Source organism: Numenius arquata, chromosome 6 (genome assembly GCF_964106895.1).
Source record: "Numenius arquata chromosome 6, bNumArq3.hap1.1, whole genome shotgun sequence".
NCBI lineage: Eukaryota > Metazoa > Chordata > Aves > Charadriiformes > Scolopacidae > Numenius > Numenius arquata.
The window spans coordinates 18,606,334-18,624,993 of NC_133581.1; the positions used below are offsets into that span (position 1 = coordinate 18,606,334).

The following is an 18,660-nucleotide window of genomic DNA, read 5'->3' on the forward strand; positions in this document are numbered from 1 at the left end:
GAGTTATATGTCACAAAGAAGAATAAAAGTGGTCACTGCCTATTGTAATCTTTTTTGTGTTGTTTTCGTTTGATTTTAATTATTAAAGGATGTCATTGATGCATAGAATGAACTAGCCAGCTGTATGGTTTTTTCTTATTGCCTGTTGTGTCTATGGCAGAGTTTGGAGAGCCAGGCTTGTTGCTGCAGCTGCTGAAGGAAGGGATTGGGATGCATGGGGAGTTGGCCATTGCTGAGGGGGAGGAAGTGGGGAGAAAAAGAAAATAAGGTGTGAGGCCTCTATGCTAGCGGAAACAGCAGACATTGGCCTCACCTTTTTTTTTTTTTTTTTTTCCTCCTGCCTTCCCTTATCTTCTCCCAGAAGAAAGATCATTGACTTGTTTGACTTTAATCCCAACTGTACCTTCTTCCTTCCTTCTGCTGTTCCCACTGTTTCTCTAGATGGCCTTTCCCAACCCCATCACGTTTTTTCTAGGATGTGTGAATTATTTCTCCAGCTGTGGTTGGAGAAAAGATAGCAGTGAAGTGTATCCAGAAATCCTACTAAGATTATTAGGATTTAGGTACAGCTATGAGTGGAGATTGTATGAAATATGTGGTTGAGTACTTTTCAGAAAAGAAATGTCTATTTTTAAGAGGCTTGGCTTTTCATTCCCAAAAATGAGCGATGTCTGAAAAAGTTTTACCTTGGCAACAGGAAATCATCATCAGTTTGCCCTTGCTCTTTCAGCATTTATGCCAATGAAAGCATTTGTTGGTGCCTTATGGGCTTTCTAGTTCAGTGGATTCCCAGACTTATTCAAGAGAGCACAGGTAGCTCCATGTTCTGAGCTAACTAAATGTGAGGCGGCGTGGGATGGAAGATGAATCGCTGTGATAGCTGCAGGGCTGTGCCTAAGCTAGTATGTCCCATGTCGTGCTGTCTGGGACTCAGAGCGAGAGGCTGGGGCTGTGCTATTTGAAATGTAAGGTGAAGTGGGTTTTTCTTCTACAAGTATGCAAATTTGTATCCCTTAAACAAAGCAATAGTTAATGTTTAGGATGATTTATTTATAGACTGGATGCCTCTGATTTTCCTCAGTACCTGAGGAAACTGGATTGCTGTATTGGTTGAATTTGAATGCCTAAGTTCCTTTAGTACTTTTGAGAAACCAAGACTGTTTTACTGATTATCTGCACTGTCCTTGATCTCATATCTGTTCTTTGTGCACTTTTATTTTCTATGGCTTTAATGTGATTCTTTCGTTATTTTTCTGAATTTCAGAGGTATGTTTTCTTCAAAACTCCTAAAGAAGTTAAACCTCCGGAGGATCTCCAGGACCTTGGTGTTCGATTCTTACAGCCGTTTGTGAATCTGTTATCCAAAGGAACATACTGGTGGATGAATACATTCATCAAGACTGCCCATAAAAAACCAATAGACTTGAAAACCATAGGAAAGCTTCCCATTGCCATGAGAGCTCTGACCAATTACATTCGCCTTAATGAGGCCTTTGAAGCACAGAAGGTATGCAAAGCATGGAATTATGTCCATCTGCTTACTCAATGCTTGTGTTTTTCATTACTTTTTTTGCTCAAGTGTAACATAAAAATTATATAAACAGACATGATGCAATTTAAGTATCCATTACCGTAGCTTTCCATATACAAAGAGATCACATACTCAGTTGTACCTCATACAAATAATGGGATTTATCTACCTAAACATGCATGTCAAACACACTGCTGGTTAAATGCATGTAAAATCCATATGGCCTCTATTTTGATGTGGAAAGTAATTATGAACTGATTCACTGCACACCATTATCATTCTTCCTAATAAGACCCTGGAATCATTCAATTACAGAGTCAATATTAATGAGGCCCTGCAGGACTATTTTTTCCATGGTATTTTGGTTACGGTTTCTCTGCAGGAGAATTCAGGGGTGAAGCTACCTCAGCTCAAATTCTAACACCCTGATGGAGAGTACTCAGGATTTTGAGAGAAGTCTTTTGCATCCTGTCTAAAAAGATCATAGGTTTCCAGTCTCTATGTTTGCAGCAAAACAAAACCTGTCAGTTTCCTCCCTCTTTTTAATCTTTCTCTCCCAGCAAGCCACAAACCAACATATTTACTTGATCCTTATTTAGGGTAGGAAAGAAATCATGGTTCTTTTTGTGAAGTGGAAGAGAAGACAAATTAATGCTTTTTTCTGACTCTGTAAAACCAAATGAAACAGTAAATGTAGCTCCTGTGCTTTTCTAGCTCAAAGATTTCCAGGCTCAGATAGTGGTGGTGAATGGAGTTAAGTCCAGTTGGCAGCCAGTCACATGTGGTGTCCCCCAGGGCTCGGTTCTCTTTAACATCTTCGTCAATGATCTGGATGAGGGGATTGAGTGCACCCTCAGTAAGTCTGCAGATGACACCAAGTTAGGTGGGAGTGTCGACCTACTTGAGGGTAGAAGGGCTTTGCAGAGGGATCTGGACAGGCTGGATCGATGGGCCGAGCCCAACGGGATGAGGTTCAACAAGGCGAAGTGCCGGGTCCTGCACTTGGGTCACAACAACCCCATGCAGCGTTACAGGCTTGGGGAAGATTGGCTGGAGAGCTGCCTGGCAGAAAAGGACCTGGGGGTGTTGGTTGACTGTCAGTTGAACATGAGCCAGCAATGTGCCCAGGTGGCCAAGAAGGCCAACAGCATCCTGGCCTGTATCAGGAACAGTGTGGCGAGTAGGACTCGGGAGGTGATCGTCCCCCTGTACTCGGCACTGGAGAGGCCTCACCTCGAGTACTGTGTCCAGTTTTGGGCCCCTTACCACAAAAAAGACATTGAAGTGCTGGAGCGGGTCCAGAGAAGGGCAACAAATCTGGTGAGGAGTCTGGAGAGTAAGTCTTATGAGGAAAGGCTGAGGGAGCTGGGATTGTTCAGCCTAGAGAAAAAGGAGGCTGAGGGGAGACCTTATCGCTCTCTACAACTAACTGAAAGGAGGCTGTAGAGAGGTGGGTGGTCAGTCTGTTCTCCCAAGTCACAGGCGATAGGACAAGAGGAAATGGCCTTGAGTTGCCCCAGGAGAGGTTCAGATTGGATATTAGGAAAAATATTTACACTGAAAGGGTTATTAAGCATTGGAATGGGCTGCTCAGGGAAGTGATTGAGGCACCATCCCTGGAGGTATTCAAAAGACGGGTTGACGTAGTGCTTAGTGACATGGTTTAGTGATGTGGTTTTTTGTTTTTGTCAGAGTTAAGTTGATGGTTGGACTAGATGATCTTAAAGGTTCCTTCCAACCTAGACAATTTTATGATTCTACCATTGCAACTGGTTGTCAATGAATTAAAGCAGGGATCAAACTACCAATGATTTATCAGACCTGAGGTTAATATATAACATAATCCTTACTGATTTTTTTTAATTGTGAACAGAACAAAAGGTCGTCATCTCCACAAGGATCCAGATCAATTTGGCGTGCTCTCTGCTGTGCTTTTGGAAGACCCTTACTTCTCAGTAGCACATTCCGTATTCTGGCTGACTTGCTTGGATTTGCTGGTCCACTCTGCATCTCTGGAATTGTGCACAATGTTGGAAAAGGAAATAACACCATCCGCCCACAGGTACTTACAAAATGTCATAAAAATAGAGAAGTCAAAAAAGTAATGTTATGACTATTTATTATTTGGCCTCAGTAAAGAAAGTAACTCTGCAATGTATTTGTGAATGCTAGAAATGACAGTATGTATGTACTGCTTATTATCCACTTTTATACCTTGATGGGGAGCAAAATAAATTACCCCCACATCTAGTCAGGCTTGCATTCTGGAAAATAACCTCATTCAAGATAATGGTGGAGCATATCCAGAATCTCACGAGCATTGTAAGGACTTTAGGTCTTGAGTAGAGATTGAATCAAGTACGTGACTGAGTGCTTTTCAGAAAGGAAAAAGTATATTTTTAATAGGGTTTGCTTTTCATTTCCAAAAATGAGTGATGTCTGAGAGGATTAAAGCAGGCTTTTGTCATCACAATAAAATGCCAAGTAATTTAACTGTGACAAAGAAAGAATTTCCACTAGTGTCTTTGGAGAGGTTAGTTTTGAAAAATTAATTGAAACATATTTTTAAAGGATTCTACTTAAATGAATGTTCCCAAGAAGAAACAGGCATACTTCTTGATTAACTAGAAAAAAAAAAAAAAAACTCAAGAAGCATCTTCTCATTATAAAGTGAGGTCACTCAGGCTGGATTTCTATGACAAAGATCAGTTTACTTCTGGAGCTCACTTACTGTTTGATATAAGACTTTATTTCCAAAGTCTGTTGACACTAATGGAAATATACCCATTCGTTCATGTACACTTTGGATTAGATCCACTGTAAATATTGAAATACATCAGATGCATTGCAGAAAATTGAACAAAAGCCTCAGGCTAAAATTAATTGTTTATCCATTTTGCAATCCTTATACTAATATTTGGAAACTTTAATATAGCAAGTAGATTCAATGGAAATGAATGAAAGCAGGAAATGAAAAAATTAAGACTATAGGGCTATGTTGCAGCGAAGTACTGTGGAAGCTTTTGAGCTTTTCTCTTGTTAATTTGTTTGGAACACTGTTTCAGCTGAATTTTTACCAAATCACAATTTATGGATTATGCCATTTAATTTTCCTATTAAAGCGTTAGCTAAAGTTTCTCTGTGAAAAAAGCTCAGGTCTGGTCCAGATAGGCCCTTAACAGAGCCTCATCCAGCCTTGACATCCTCACTGTCCCTAGCTAAGCGGTAGCCTCCTCATTGTTGTCATTTACACTGTCTGGGGTTCACCTAACAGCAGTATTCACTGATGGTGATGGTCCATGAGTGACACTTAAGAATGTGTTTTACCTTTGCTAAAAGGTCTCCAAGAGGCTTTTCCTTCTGTTTTGACCTGGTTTATACACATTGTTTTTCTGTTAAGAGGCTAATTACCCTTACATTTTAAAATTGCTTTTGCTGGATTAGATGAAGTAACTTTCTAAAATGCATGAAGGCTTTTGATTCAAACTGTCTGTAAACACACCGGGGCGTTCAGGAAAACTCCCACATGTATGCACATACCTAGACTAGGTCTAGGTCTAGGTCAGGGACCTGGACAGGTTGGACCAATGGGCCAAGGCCAATGGGATGAGGTTTAATAAGGCCAAGTGCCGGGTTCTGCATTTCGGCCACAACAACCCTAAGCAACGCTACAGGCTTGGGGCTGAGTGGCTGGAAAGCTGCCCGGCAGAAAAGGACCTGGGAGTGTTAGTGGACAGCCGGCTTAACATGAGCCAGCAGTGTGCCCAGGCAGCCAAGGCGGCCAACGGCATCCTGGCTTGTATCAGGAATAGCGTGGCCAGCAGGAGCAGGGAAGTCATCGTGCCTCTGTACTCGGCACTGGTGAGGCCTCACCTCGAGTACTGTGTTCAGTTTTGGGCCCCTCACTACAGGAAAGACATTGAAGTGCTGGAGCGTGTCCAGAGGAGAGCCACCAAGCTGGTGAGGGGTCTGGAGAACAAGTCCTGTGAGGAGAGGCTGAGGGAACTGGGCATGTTTAGTTTGGAGAAGAGGAGGCTGAGGGGGGACCTCATTGCCCTCTACAACTACCTGAAAGGAAACTGTAGAGAGGCGGGGGTTGGCCTCTTCTCCCAAGTGAATAATAGCAGGACCAGAGGAAATGGTATGAAGCTGCGGCAAGGGAGGTTTAGATTAGATATTAGGAAGAATTACTTTACTGAAAGAGTGGTCAAGCACTGGAACAGCCTGCCCAGGGAGGTGGTGGAGTCACCATCCCTGGAGGTATTTAAGAAACGTGTAGACGTGGCTCTTCAGGGCATGCTCTAGTTGCCCGGGATTGTTGGTTTGTGGTGGGGTGTTGTGTGTGAGGTTGTGGGTGTGGGGTTTAGTTGGTGGGTGCTTTTTTTTTTTTTTTTTTTTTTTGGGGGGGGGGGGATTTGTTGTTTGTTTGGTTTTGTGTGTTGTGTTTTTTTGTTTGTTTGTGTTTGTTTTTTTTTTTTTAATATGGTTGGACTCGATGATCTCAAAGGTCCCTTCCAACCACTAAGATTCTGTGATTCTGTGACTACTGGGTCTACTGCGGGAAAAAAAAACAGGCCAGCTCTACTAGGAATGTTACACCTTTACTTGTAATGAGTCAAAAAAGAGAACCTTGCCATTATGTAGCTCTTGGGAGCAAGCGATGGTGTGAGAAACAAGCCTTCTAAAACACTGTCTTATGAAGGCAAAAATAAATTGAGGTAAAACGTGGTTTGTGTCTGATGTGCTGCTGAGTTTGAGGGTGTTGGAAAGAATTGCTATACAGCGAGACAGAATCGGACAAGCAAAGTAAGTGAGTACAGCAGGGACGATCTTTTACCCATCCCTTGAAGTGACATTTCTTCATTTTAAATAGTTTAGGTTCAGATGTTGTAATGACTCAACTGTATCTTTCAAACAGAAATTCTGTTTGTGAAACTGAAGGCAAAGAGATAAGTCCTAAGATAATATTATATCTCTATTCTTCAGGCCCCTTGTGACAGATATAAACTGCTGTGGAGCTGGGGCTCTGAGATCATGTGGTGTCACAAGCAGTATTAACTGCTTTAGTTAGTGCTGCAGTTAGAGCACGACAGCGTCTTAAATTCTGTCACGCTCTTCATGTTTATTTATAACTCTGGTATCAATATTTATGGCCACCCCAGAATGTTCTTATGACATGAATTTCTCTGAGTGTTAATCATTTCACACCGAAGAAGAGGCTGACAGAACTATAACGTCTATATTTTGCTGGTAGTATCTTCCACATTCCAAAGTTAAGATTAGCATTTTTGTTATTAGGAAAATCTGCTGACATAACACATTCAAATGATACAGCAAACCTACAGACTCAGTATTTAAAAAGTTCCATAAGTCACAGGTCCCAGCATAGCAAAAGGCCCAGTATTGAGATTTAAGACTCTGTGAGTGTAGGGTCTTTAAGTATTTAAATATCAGCCTTTTACTGGTTAGAGCCTACTGGCACTTTTTAAAAGTGATACTATTCTGAAGTTGTTGGGAAGGTGGGACACTGAATAACCCTAAAGCTATTTCTGAAAATAAAACATCTAACTAGTTCCATCAACTTCTCAGACAAGGTTATTTGTCTTGTATGCAAAGGTTCAGTAGATGTTCAATTTTTTCCTTGTGTTTCCTGCAGATGGACAAGTGTACTTAGACAACTATTGTAGTTTAAACACATAGATGCTCAGTGACTTTGTAAACCACAATGGCCTGATAATGCATCTGAGACTTGGCAAACATCTTGGTACTTTCACCAAATGTGTGTGATGTTTATCTATATATGTTACTCCTTCTTTCCCCTCAAGTGAGTACTAGAAAAAATAAGGAGAGTATTCATCTCACTTTTCCTCCTTGTTTGTTATATAATGTTTTGATGTGAATCAACACTGCACCAAAATCTCATTGCTAGAAAAGTATGATTTGTCAAAACATGTTTATGTAAAAAATGGTGTTCTTTTGCATACAGTAAAAAATGGTATTAGCTGCAGTAATTAGCAGTGCTAGCCAGATGTATTTTAGGACAGCACTGAAATTGTGCTGTGTCTGCTACTGCCTTTGATGTGATACAGCGTAGTCTGTAACCTTCTTGGTTCACGATTGTGATAATGCTTTTAGCCTTTCTATTTGCTGTCATGTTATTATCTCTGATAATTGTGATCTCCCAGTTCTGAAGACTTGTACGTTGTTCTAGCTTTGCCTTCATAAGAAGCTTTTTTCAGATTTTAATGTGTTGTAGAGGTGTCACATTTTCCTGGATGACCCTGTATTGAAATAAAAAGAAATCCTAATGAAGAACTGCTAGAATAATAGCTGACCTGCGAAAGGGTAACTCAAAGGAAAGATTCTCGCTGTTGCAAGTCAACAAGATATGTCTGAGATGAAAACATCACAAACGTAAATGATCCTGGGTTTCCCAAAAATGTTCAAAAAAAAAAAAAAAAGCAACACCAAGTTTTGCAGTTATACTGTTTCGCATTGTATTTTGTATTTGAGTATATATACACTGCACGGGAAATAATAGGTGGCTCTTAAACATGTACAGATAAGCACTGGGGGCAGTTCTTTCACCTTACATGTGCCTAATGCTTTATGCTCATGAGCATAAATATTAAAGAGTCTGAAAGATAAATTGGATGCATCTAATTGGCCATGGACTCAGCCAATTTGTGAATTACTCTTTTCGTTTCTGTTGTCAAGGCCTTAAAGTTAGCACGGGAGAAGACTTGGTTGTACTTGTAATTTTCCAGACCTCTGTTGTATGTTTTCTGAAGCTTCTAGGCTAAACATAGAGCCTTGAGTCTTCCTTCTTATTCTTCAGATTTACAGCAAAAATAAATTTATGACCAGAGTTACAGCTTGCAACGGTCAAAGGCAAGTTAACCTGATTGGAAAAGCTGAACTTGTAAGACTGTAAATAATCTGGAAGAGAGACTGACTTTTACTGTACCATAGACTTTTGTCTATGTCGTATGTCATCTATGTCAATGTCATAGACTTATGTCTATGTCTATGTCGTACTTTTGTCTATGGTACGTGATGCTGCTGTAGCCTATTTGAATGACTATGGAATAAGTAATAATTTAGGTCTTAATCCTTCTAAGGTACAAATAAGTAAAACTGTAGTTAAATGTCTCTTTATCTGAACATAATTGCTGTCGTATACTATAGTTGTTCAGAGTTTAGCACTTGATACAGATTTAAAGAAACAAGTATCACAGAATCACAGAATGATGTGGGGTTGGAAGGGACCTCTGGAGATCATCTAGTCCAACCCCTCTGCCAGGGCAGGTTGCACAGGAACGTGTCCAGGCGGGTTTTGAACATCTCCAGAGACGGAGACTCCACCACCTCTCTGAGCAGCCTGTTCCAGTGTATGCCCAGCAATTGCTTGTGTTCTATTGATTTGACTTTGAACACTCCATACGCTTGAATACTTTCTCTGAGGGCTGCTTCCTTATTTAATTCAGTGGCCCTACAGACTGCAGAAATGTTTATATACATCAAATCTGATTGAAGTCAAAGTACCTAGCTGAATTGGAAAATATTATCGGTTAACAATTTACCTTTGAGAGCAGGAAATAAATTACCGAATGAAATAGGTTTTTATTTCCTGTTTTCAAAGCATGAAACTCAGCACTGTTGAGTGTCACTGGAAATTTTCCATGTTCTTTTAAATGCTCGCTCTGTATACTTAATAAAAGTGTATATGACTGTCAAGATGCCTCCTTATGGAAATAAGGAACGTTTGCATGAACAAAGATTTACAGGAATGGAATCATAATTATTTGCTTTTCTTTGTGTCCAGCTTTGGTCTGAATCTCAGTAGCTTGTAAGAAATGCCACATAAGTGGGAAAAGAGAGTAAACCTAAGAAATCCACACAAGTCCATCTGTGTTGTATAGCAAACTAAAGTCCTTTAACAGCTTAGTTTGACCAATGTTTGAAGAGGAATCAATCACAATTCATTTGGAAATGATCAGATATATATGAAGAATGGCTCTGGTGCTGATGAATGACCTCCCAGGTAACTCAACAGGTGGTAAACTGTTTTGTGGACAGATCAGACTGGTTTCCTGTCAAGAGGAGGAATATTGTTCTGTGAGGTGGGAGGCAATGGGTCAGGAAACTTGTACTGCATGTATTCTTGTAAGCATGCACTCTTCTCATGGAGTAAAACAAAGAATCCTTTCAAAAACTATTTTGCTCATTGTCTTGTTTACAAAGGTAGGCATACATTTCTCTGCTTTTAAGCCTACACATTACCTTACTGATGTCAAGGGGATAGATAGTGTGCCTACTACAGCAATGGCAGGAGCAATCATGAATGTCAAAAACGGAGTAAAAAGATGGAAAAAGTACCCTGAGGCTATGGTTCCTCAAGAAGATGAAGTGACCTGTTGAGTTACCACTGCTGGAAGGACTTGCTCTTCCTCCTTTCACATTCCTTGTCACCCCTGCTCCTGTTCCCTCCTTTGCTCCAGCTCTGGCACCGACTGGACACTTTTGTAGTCTGATTTGGCCATTAAAGTAAAAGAAAAGTAGCAAAAAAATTTTCTTGGGCTGATTTTCTTCTGCCAGTGATTCAAGTTGGCTCAGGAAGGGATCCAATAAGCTCCCAAACTAGTGCACAGTAAGCAACAGGAGGATGCTGCTTGGAGCAACTCAGGTGCAATTAGCTGTAGGGAGAAGTCCATTCCTCTTTCAGCAGGCTCAGCCTCATCTTACAAAAGCACAGCTTTAAAAACTAAGTTTAGCCTCTGTATTAACTTGTCATGTGCGGTCTCTATAAACAGTTAGCTGCAAGGTGCAGATCAGATCTAATAAAATGTACAGACAGAGTTTGTGAAATATAGTTTGTGATACAGCAGTCTTGAAAATGTCATCAGCAAAGAAAATATGTAGGCAAGAAGAAATGTGCTGAGCGAGGAGTACAGCAGGAGTGTAAATGAAGCCCTCTGAGAGGGAATAGAAGTAGGCCTCTTCCTAATTTTGCCTTTAACGGCAGCATAAGCCAGTGATCAAAATTTAGAAGGAGCCTAGGGGAAAAAGAGGAAGGGACATTTTAGTTTCGGAAGGCTTCCCAAGGCAAGCCACCCTCTCAACTAGCTGTGGCACTAAAGGTGTCTGCTTCTTAAATATAACCTAGAGTAAAAGCACTGCTTTCCCAGTAAACTATAGACATGCTTCAAAATGCACTTTGGTGATTTCATGAACTTGCTAGGAGGTAATGATCATAAATAAAAATGCTGAACAAACCTGTTGGATGCTGCAAACCAAAATAATGTGCATGGTTCCAAGAGTTGGAGGGATGTGTTTTCAGCAAGTTGTGAAGGTTATTTTAGTGCTCAGTAACCTGAGGGGCTAAAATAAGGAGACTAAATTCTCCAAAAGAATGTTAACTAATGCTTTTTAACAATAGGCAATGTGCATCTTTTAGCAAATGACCATATGGAGTTACTCAAAGTGTCCTAGAGTTTTGGAAGGGTATCAGAAATCCTATAAATGTTATTCTGCATTTAAATAAAGCTTGCTGAGTTGGGACATTATATGCCTGTTCCCTTGAACTGATAAACTGTGAGGTTTCAGATAAGGTTGGGAGCACTTTCAAAGTAATAAACTGATTATCTGTGCTTATTAATTATGCACAACTAGTAATTAAATTACCAATGCACCTAATTTCTAACTTTCTTTTTTCTTATAGACTAAAATTCTTGGTGTTTTCTTTATTTCGTCTCAAGAGTTCCTGTCCAATGCTTATGTTTTGGCTGTACTCTTATTTTTTGTCCTTTTATTGCAAAGGACGTTTCTCCAAGCATCATATTATGTTGCTATTGAAACGGGAATCAACTTGAGAGGCGCAATACAGGTAGCCAATATATTATTAATTAACCTATTTTCATACAACCATATTTGTATTTATAAATACAAATTAAAATTATAGTAATTAAATTCTGGAACGCTTCTCCTGAAATGTATTGAATCTAACCATTGCCATTAAAAATTGTGTTAACTTAGGCCTGTATTCTCTTTCCTTTGCATCTTATTTGATGATTTTATATAAACATTTATAATATCTAACGCTGTATTTCTTACATTGAGCATAAATTTGCTGACAGTAGAACTGAATGAAACTTTTGAAAGAATTTAGGTTGTGAACTACACCTCTCCCATCTCAAAGGCATGTTTTTGTAATGTCCCATGCAAATAATACAGCTCTAAAATGCCTTGTAAGTTTGACAAAAGGATAGGTTGTATTCCCAATGCGTGGAGTAGTGTCTTATTCAATGGGTCGTGCCACAAAAATCTACCAGGCCTTGAGGAGTCTGTAATTACTGAACATAAGTAAGATTGGTAAAATTGAGTCCATAATCATTGTATAACCGTGAACAGCAGATCAAAGTTCTATGTAGTATACAGAGATCTGTGCCTGGAAACAAGAGAATTGGGTGTAAGATTACAATGCGATATTGCCAAGTGCACTGGCTGAAACCTACCCTCTGACAGCTTGAAAGACAGCCTTATAAGTTACGCTATTTATCCACTGAACGACATAGATCCTGTGAGACTTTGTGTGATAGATGGATGCTTTCAATGGCAGCGTAATTGTTTAATCCTCTTTTGATCTTACACTTGGAAGCACTTGTCAGCTGCCAGACTTCTGTATTCCATCCATTGTTTTTCCTTTATTAGAGTGAAGTGGAAACTTCCTAAAGAAATAAAAAACTGACCCAAAATACATATTAAAAAAATTGCATGTCTTGTATCAAGCAGAAGAGCTGCAACTAACTGAAAAATACATGGACCACAGCAAGTGTAAAAGGGAAATTGTTGTAAAATAGCTCTACATGAATTTTGTTTAAGAAAAGCTTGTGTTCTCTGCACTGGATATTACACAGAGGCCTGGATAATGCCAGCAGTCAGACCATTTAAATTGGAAAATTTCTAGCCATCTGTCTAAGCAGCAGAATTAGTGTTAATGGCGGTCTCTGTGCCAGTATTTTTATTCAATTTTTTTTCTGATAATTTTTCAGTTTTCTTTAAACCTTTTCTCTCTTTTCTTCCCTTGTGTAAACCTGCACCTGTTCAACATGCTCTGTATGATATTATGCATCACAGTGGCCAGTTGGCACCAAACCAGCTGGTAAAACACACTTTCATTATTGTGTATTAAATTATTTTTCTACACGGTGCCTGGTTCTGTACTGAGGCAACTACTTAATTCAGTACAGAATTGGACCTGTTATATTAGTTGTCTGTGAATTAAACTTTGTAATGGGACTGAGCACTCTAGCCAAAACATAGCAACATTCTTAGCCAGCAGCATGGTTCTGAGGTTAGATGGGACCTGAATCAATTGCCAAAGCAAAATAACAATGATTGTAATATATTGAATTTTATATATTGAACATAATAATATATTATTTATTAGCACTAGTTACAGCACGGTCACTCCATGGAGAAGCTGGAGTTATTAGTATAGTCGCTAATATGATTAATGGGCATGTTGGGCAGTAAAGGTTTCATTATCTTACTGATCCACAGGGTTGCAAAAAGGGAGTACTAAGACAACCCTTGTGTACCTAATTAGGCTGTGCTTTTTGTGGCTGAACAGTTAGCCAGTAGCTTAAAATTTTTCGTAACACAGAAGGGCAAACTTTAAACTCTTAATTCAAGTTACTGGGAATGTTGGTTTCCCTCATCCAGGACTATGCCTGTGTTATAGATGGAGCTAGAAAACTGATTTTATTTCTATATGCTAACACCTTTTGGTCTCTGTTCCAGACAAAAATATACAATAAAATTATGCAGCTTTCAACCTCTAACATGTCTATGGGGGAGATGACTGCAGGCCAGATCTGTAACCTGGTTGCCATAGACACAAATCAGCTGATGTGGTTCTTTTTCCTCTGCCCTAACCTTTGGGCTATGCCAGTACAGGTAAGGACATTGAACATGCTTTTGTTATTAAAGTGGCATGTGCTGCAGTGATTGATGATTGTTTATGAATTTTATGAAAGTAGAGATATTAAAGAAGTTAAAGAATAACTTGAAATAAGATTTCAAGCTATTAATATCTAGAAACGTTGTAAGTAATGTGTTTCACATCTGTGTCAGGACTTTAGGTATTTAGGATTGCAATAGGATCTTGACTGCTCCCTTACATGCTTTGCATTTGTAACAAAAATTTATAGGGTACAGCAGATTATGTTCTTCCATTGATTCATTTATTATATCAGTGGAGTTAACTGGAATGTATTGCGGTCATTTGTCTTCTGAATCCCAACAGACGCAAGAGAAGCAGCAGTTTATTCAAAAATATGATCGCTTAGAGATGAGCCTCTGGACATCCCTTAAAACTACCGCTGCTTCATGGATGACAAATTCTAGCATGCAAAATTCCATAGATTCATTTGTTATTTGAAATAGTTTTTCTCCTTTATCCTCTCTGGTGTCTTTGTCCTTCTGTCTCTGAATACCGCCCTCATCCCTTCAATCTCCTTTCCCACATGCATGACATGGGACAGATCACTGTTCCGAGTCATGTTCAATCATCAGTGACTCCTGGTTCCATGTCCTGTAGCCTGTGTAATGCGCAAGGAAGTACAACTGTGTCCTATCAAGGCTTTAAGATAAGGAAAGCAGAGTGCCGTCTTAGAAGATCCTTTCATGATTGATTTAAATTAATCCAAGCCTGTTCTCTCACTGAAGCAGGAGTTTGTATGTGATGTCCAACATGGAAACATGGTATTTTTACCTCCTTCATTGTTCCAGCTCTATAGGTTGTTCGTTGTGTCACATGAGCTACTGAAAAACAAATCTGATTAAAACTAGGATTTTTTTCAGTGAGCTAGTATTCCTCTGACTCTGTGAAATGGTCAGCCTTGGATGGCCATGTGATTAATTTAAGTTTATGCTGGTAAGAGGACAGAGCAGACACAGAGTAGTAGAAAATCAGAGCAATCTCAGTACAACCTTGGATCATTTTTCAAAGTTCATGCTTACTGAAACAGTGGAAAAATGCAAATTACTTAGCCTGGAAGAGCCAGTACTTAAACCATAGAAACTTCCTGCACTTCCATTTAGGAATTTCCTGAGAAAACTGACAGTAAAGCACATAGTTTCATCTGATCTTAATACAGTACTCTGCAATTCTTTCTGTTGTCTTCCAACTACTTAGTGTATTTTTGTTGAGACTGTGTCAATACTAAAAGCCAATACAAACAAAAGAGGCAAGAAAGTTTAAATTCACTCAGTATTTTCTAAAAGTATCATTTATTTTCAAAAACATGATGAAAACTCCATTGTATTCATGTCACAAACGTGGTCTGATTCCAGCATTACACAGAGGCTGGTTTGGCTTGCGTGGAAGTCAGAAAGCTGCCAATAATCAACCCAACAGTTTTGCATTTTGAGTTGCCTGCTCTTGCCCAAAAATGAAATAATTTTCAGGAGACTGTATATGGGCTGCAACTGGCAGATCATCTTTCCGGTCAGTTTCTAACATGGTTTTAGGAGTGTTGCTTAGGAGTTCCTGTGTCCATCAACATCTGATACTAGCGATTTTCTTCTATAAGATGCTGAGCATATAAGAATACTACATTGAAAAGTTGTGTATGGGGGAGAAAAGCCAGCTGTTCAGGGGATTATATAAATGATATGAATGACCTTTAAAGAGTACGGTGCTATGCTGCTGGCCATCAGGAGATCTGGATTCTTTTCTGACAATAAAGAGACATATTAGGATGGAGTGGATTTTATAGCTGTTTCTGTCAAAAACGAGGGTTTGGGCAAGTTGCTACAGATTAGATGAGCAAGTCCTCCTTTGTGATGAACTTAAAATCATCTGATTGCATGGTAAGCCAGGCTAACTTCCTAACCTGGGGAAAAAAAACCTTTTATTTGTTTTCCCTGGATTTGTTTTTTTTCCTCACTGAGGAAAATACTGGGGAGGTCCTTCTTCGTTGTCAGTGATAGTGAGGTTTTGAATGCGTCTTGTGTCCTGTTGTGTAGTCTTATTCTCTGGGGAGTATTTGTTCTCTGGAAAACCAAAACCAAGTAGTGTCCTCTTGAAATGCTCTGGGAGTCTTCACATTTTTGCTATATGTCTTTGAAACATAGTATGTTACTATATGTCTTCTTGTACCCCCGTGGTAGTGAGGGGTAGATTGCTTCCAAGACTGAAACAGGACCTGCAGGAAGAAGAAATCTTTGGTAAAACTCTTGCTAACGCCAATGAGAGTTGTGTAAAGCCTCAAATCAGAATAGTGAGCACATTAGGATATAAACAGTCAGCAGCTTACTAACTGATAGCTTCTTTTAGTTGTGCTTTCATGCCTTGGGTTTGCATTTACTCTATGTGTGAGATGTATAACTATACCTGTTAAAACATTAAGACCTAAAATGATTGATATTTATATGGTTGAGTATGATTTGTACTTATATATCCTAGTCATATTTATACAGGCCATAATGTGGCTGTACTCATACACTATAAACGCATTTATCTCTCTCTTGTGCAGGAGTGTAGCTGCATTGGATATAGACTAGTTTTTCTGATCTACTCTGGAGAGGCCTATATCCAGTTAAAAACATTTTACTTTCTAGAATTAAAAAAAGGGTGATGAATATAGCAATGATCAGCAGGAAGTTTTCAAAAAGAAACTTATTTTTTAGCATCAGGATGGTTTCCCTGAAGTGATGGGAAGAAAAAAATGGGAACCAGGTTATTTTTAAGTGGGGAAAAAAATGCGCTGATATTGATTTCTAATTGCAAAAGAGAAGACAACTATAATGAAAAGAAACTGATATGAAATATCATATGAAATATAGTTAGAGGTTGGCAGTTTGTTAGTAGTAGTTTGAGTATCAAGGTATTTTTTTATTCATTTACTAGAAGTACCCTGCAGTAAGAAGTCAGTGATTGTATATTGCTAATGATATTGCTTAAAGAGCTATGAGGCCTTAAGAGGAGTCCACCCCTTTAATGGTAATGTTTAGGGTCCAATTATTCCCTAGGCTTAGTCTCCATTGTAAGTCTGTTAGTAAAACAGGCTATGTAACAGGTACCAATTTCATGTACACTTTTTGTAAGACCGCTCTGGCAGCTCAGTGTAGAGAGCGCTTTAGTGCAACTGAGAATTTAGCAGATTTCATTGCATATTCTCCAACAACATCTTGCTCTAATGTGCCAGAAGTCACAGACTCATACAGATTTCCTGACAGTCTGCTGAAAATATGATTACATTTGCATTAAAATTCACCCTGCAAAGCTCCTTAGCAGATCAGGACTATCAGTGCCAAAGCGTGCTCCTGTTTTGTGGGTGGTGCACGCATTACAAAGCACAAATCAACAAGTCTCGGTGGTCACAAAGGTTTCTCCAAGACATGTTTCTGTAACACTCATTCAATACCTTGTGTTGTGAGGCAGTGAAAGCAATTACTGGATGACTGAGAGATGGCTAATAAAAAGTTGAACCAGCTTTGTTATTATTTAAAACAGGTTTTTAATTGTTTTGTAGCTCTTAACCTAACAATCAGCATTTCAGCATCTGCTGTGGATTTTGTAATTATCCTCAACTTAGAAGACCTAGTCATTCATAGCAAGTTTGGATTTCTGTACAGTCTAGAAAATTTGAGCCCCATCTTTGCCCTGACTGGAGTCAATAGGAGCTTTATCATTGCCTTAAGTTACTGTTTGAAGGCCATTGAAATCCATGAAAAGAGGCCTGGGGATACCCATCAATTGAAAGATGCCCTCAGCAGGCTTGGCTCAAACCCTGGGAAAAAAATGAGGCCCTATAAAGGCTTTCCCCCCCGTCTCCATTTTATAAACACCCTTGTTTGATTTCACTGTGATTATTAAAAACTCCTGTATTCTCATTTCTCTGGTTCGTTGGCAGGGATAGCTTACAGTTGTAATGAAAGGACATTTGTCTCTTTCAAAACTGGCCACAAAGCAGTTTCTGGCTGAAAGTATTTACTACCTCAAATAAATAATCAAGACAAAATAACCAGAGCTATTGGTGAGTTTCTAGCTTGTGATATATATCTCTGGCAGGTAGGAACTTCGGGATTTTGATGAAAGGGAAGCAGTGTGTTTCATTAGACAGTTTTTTAAAAATATGATCGTTACCTTCTCAGAAATATTAATGAGAGTCTTCCCATCTGCCAGATACTGTCCTCCAACAGTTCAGCTATTATCTACATGTTTATTATTGACTGTGTAGTATGTGGTATGATAAATGTAGAATTACTTGCAATAATGCTTACAGATTTCAGCACATTTCAGATACAAGTATTCCCGTACTTAAATTGAGAATAGATATATATTTGTCCCATACATGATGAATATATTTTAAAAGTTTGCCCTTATCGCAACGGAAAGATAAAAAAGGGATCATTTTTAATCTATTGAAAACAGAATTTTTATTGCAAAGACTGACCCTTTCAATAGCCAGGATGGGGAAAAAAAGCCAACAACAAACCAGCTGTGAGCTGGCAACTCCCTCAGGATCCAGTAGCTAGAATAGCTTTCCCCATGTCTATGTGAGAAGCTGAGGCTCTGTTTCTAGAACCAGCTGGTCCCATAATGTCCTTGACAATCAGCCAGCAGTGGGGGAAAGCAGGGGGTCAGTGTTCCACATTGACTCTGTATTTTTGAACATCTCTTAACTGTGCACTGTTCAGTGCTTTCCTGTATTTTGCGTGGAACTAAGGATTTTGTTTTTCTTCATGGAAACACCCAATTCCCATAAATATGTGTGGGAATGGATGGGCTTATGACTACTGAGCTCTGAAATGATGGAAGATAGTGCTTCTGTGAAGGTTACAAGAGTACGCAGATATGCAAATATAGCAAGAATAATAGATAATGCTTTAAGGAAATTTCCAATTTTTTTTTCATTAAGGGAAATGATGTATGAAATTAACTTCATGTCATTATGTCTTCGGATTTATTTATCAGCTCACATTGATAAATATATAAATTGTCAGTGCTCCACATTGTTCAACAGTCAGTCATTAGAATGGTGGTAATTAACATTAGTATCTTGTTTATCTTGTTTGTGTTTATTGAGCTGCTTACAGTATCCCTTTCCATCCAAACTGTG

The 18,660-nt window shown here is 39.1% G+C and overlaps 1 protein-coding gene and 1 long non-coding RNA gene across 2 annotated transcripts in view; one reads left to right on the forward strand and one right to left on the reverse strand.

The window, feature by feature from the left end:
- The window catches only part of ABCC8 (ATP binding cassette subfamily C member 8), an 84,032-nt gene that overhangs the window by 10,822 nt on the left and 54,550 nt on the right, over positions 1–18,660 (forward strand). The window contains exons 5-8 of the mRNA XM_074149420.1: positions 1,265–1,507; positions 3,405–3,593; positions 11,253–11,417; positions 13,334–13,489. Coding sequence (XP_074005521.1) covers positions 1,265–1,507; positions 3,405–3,593; positions 11,253–11,417; positions 13,334–13,489 — 753 coding nt within the window. The remainder of the gene's footprint in view (positions 1–1,264; positions 1,508–3,404; positions 3,594–11,252; positions 11,418–13,333; positions 13,490–18,660) is intronic.
- The window catches only part of LOC141465786 (uncharacterized), a 63,629-nt gene continuing 59,762 nt past the window's right edge, over positions 14,794–18,660 (reverse strand). Inside the window, exon 4 of the long non-coding RNA XR_012463284.1 lies at positions 14,794–15,741. This is a non-coding gene — a long non-coding RNA (uncharacterized lncRNA). The remainder of the gene's footprint in view (positions 15,742–18,660) is intronic.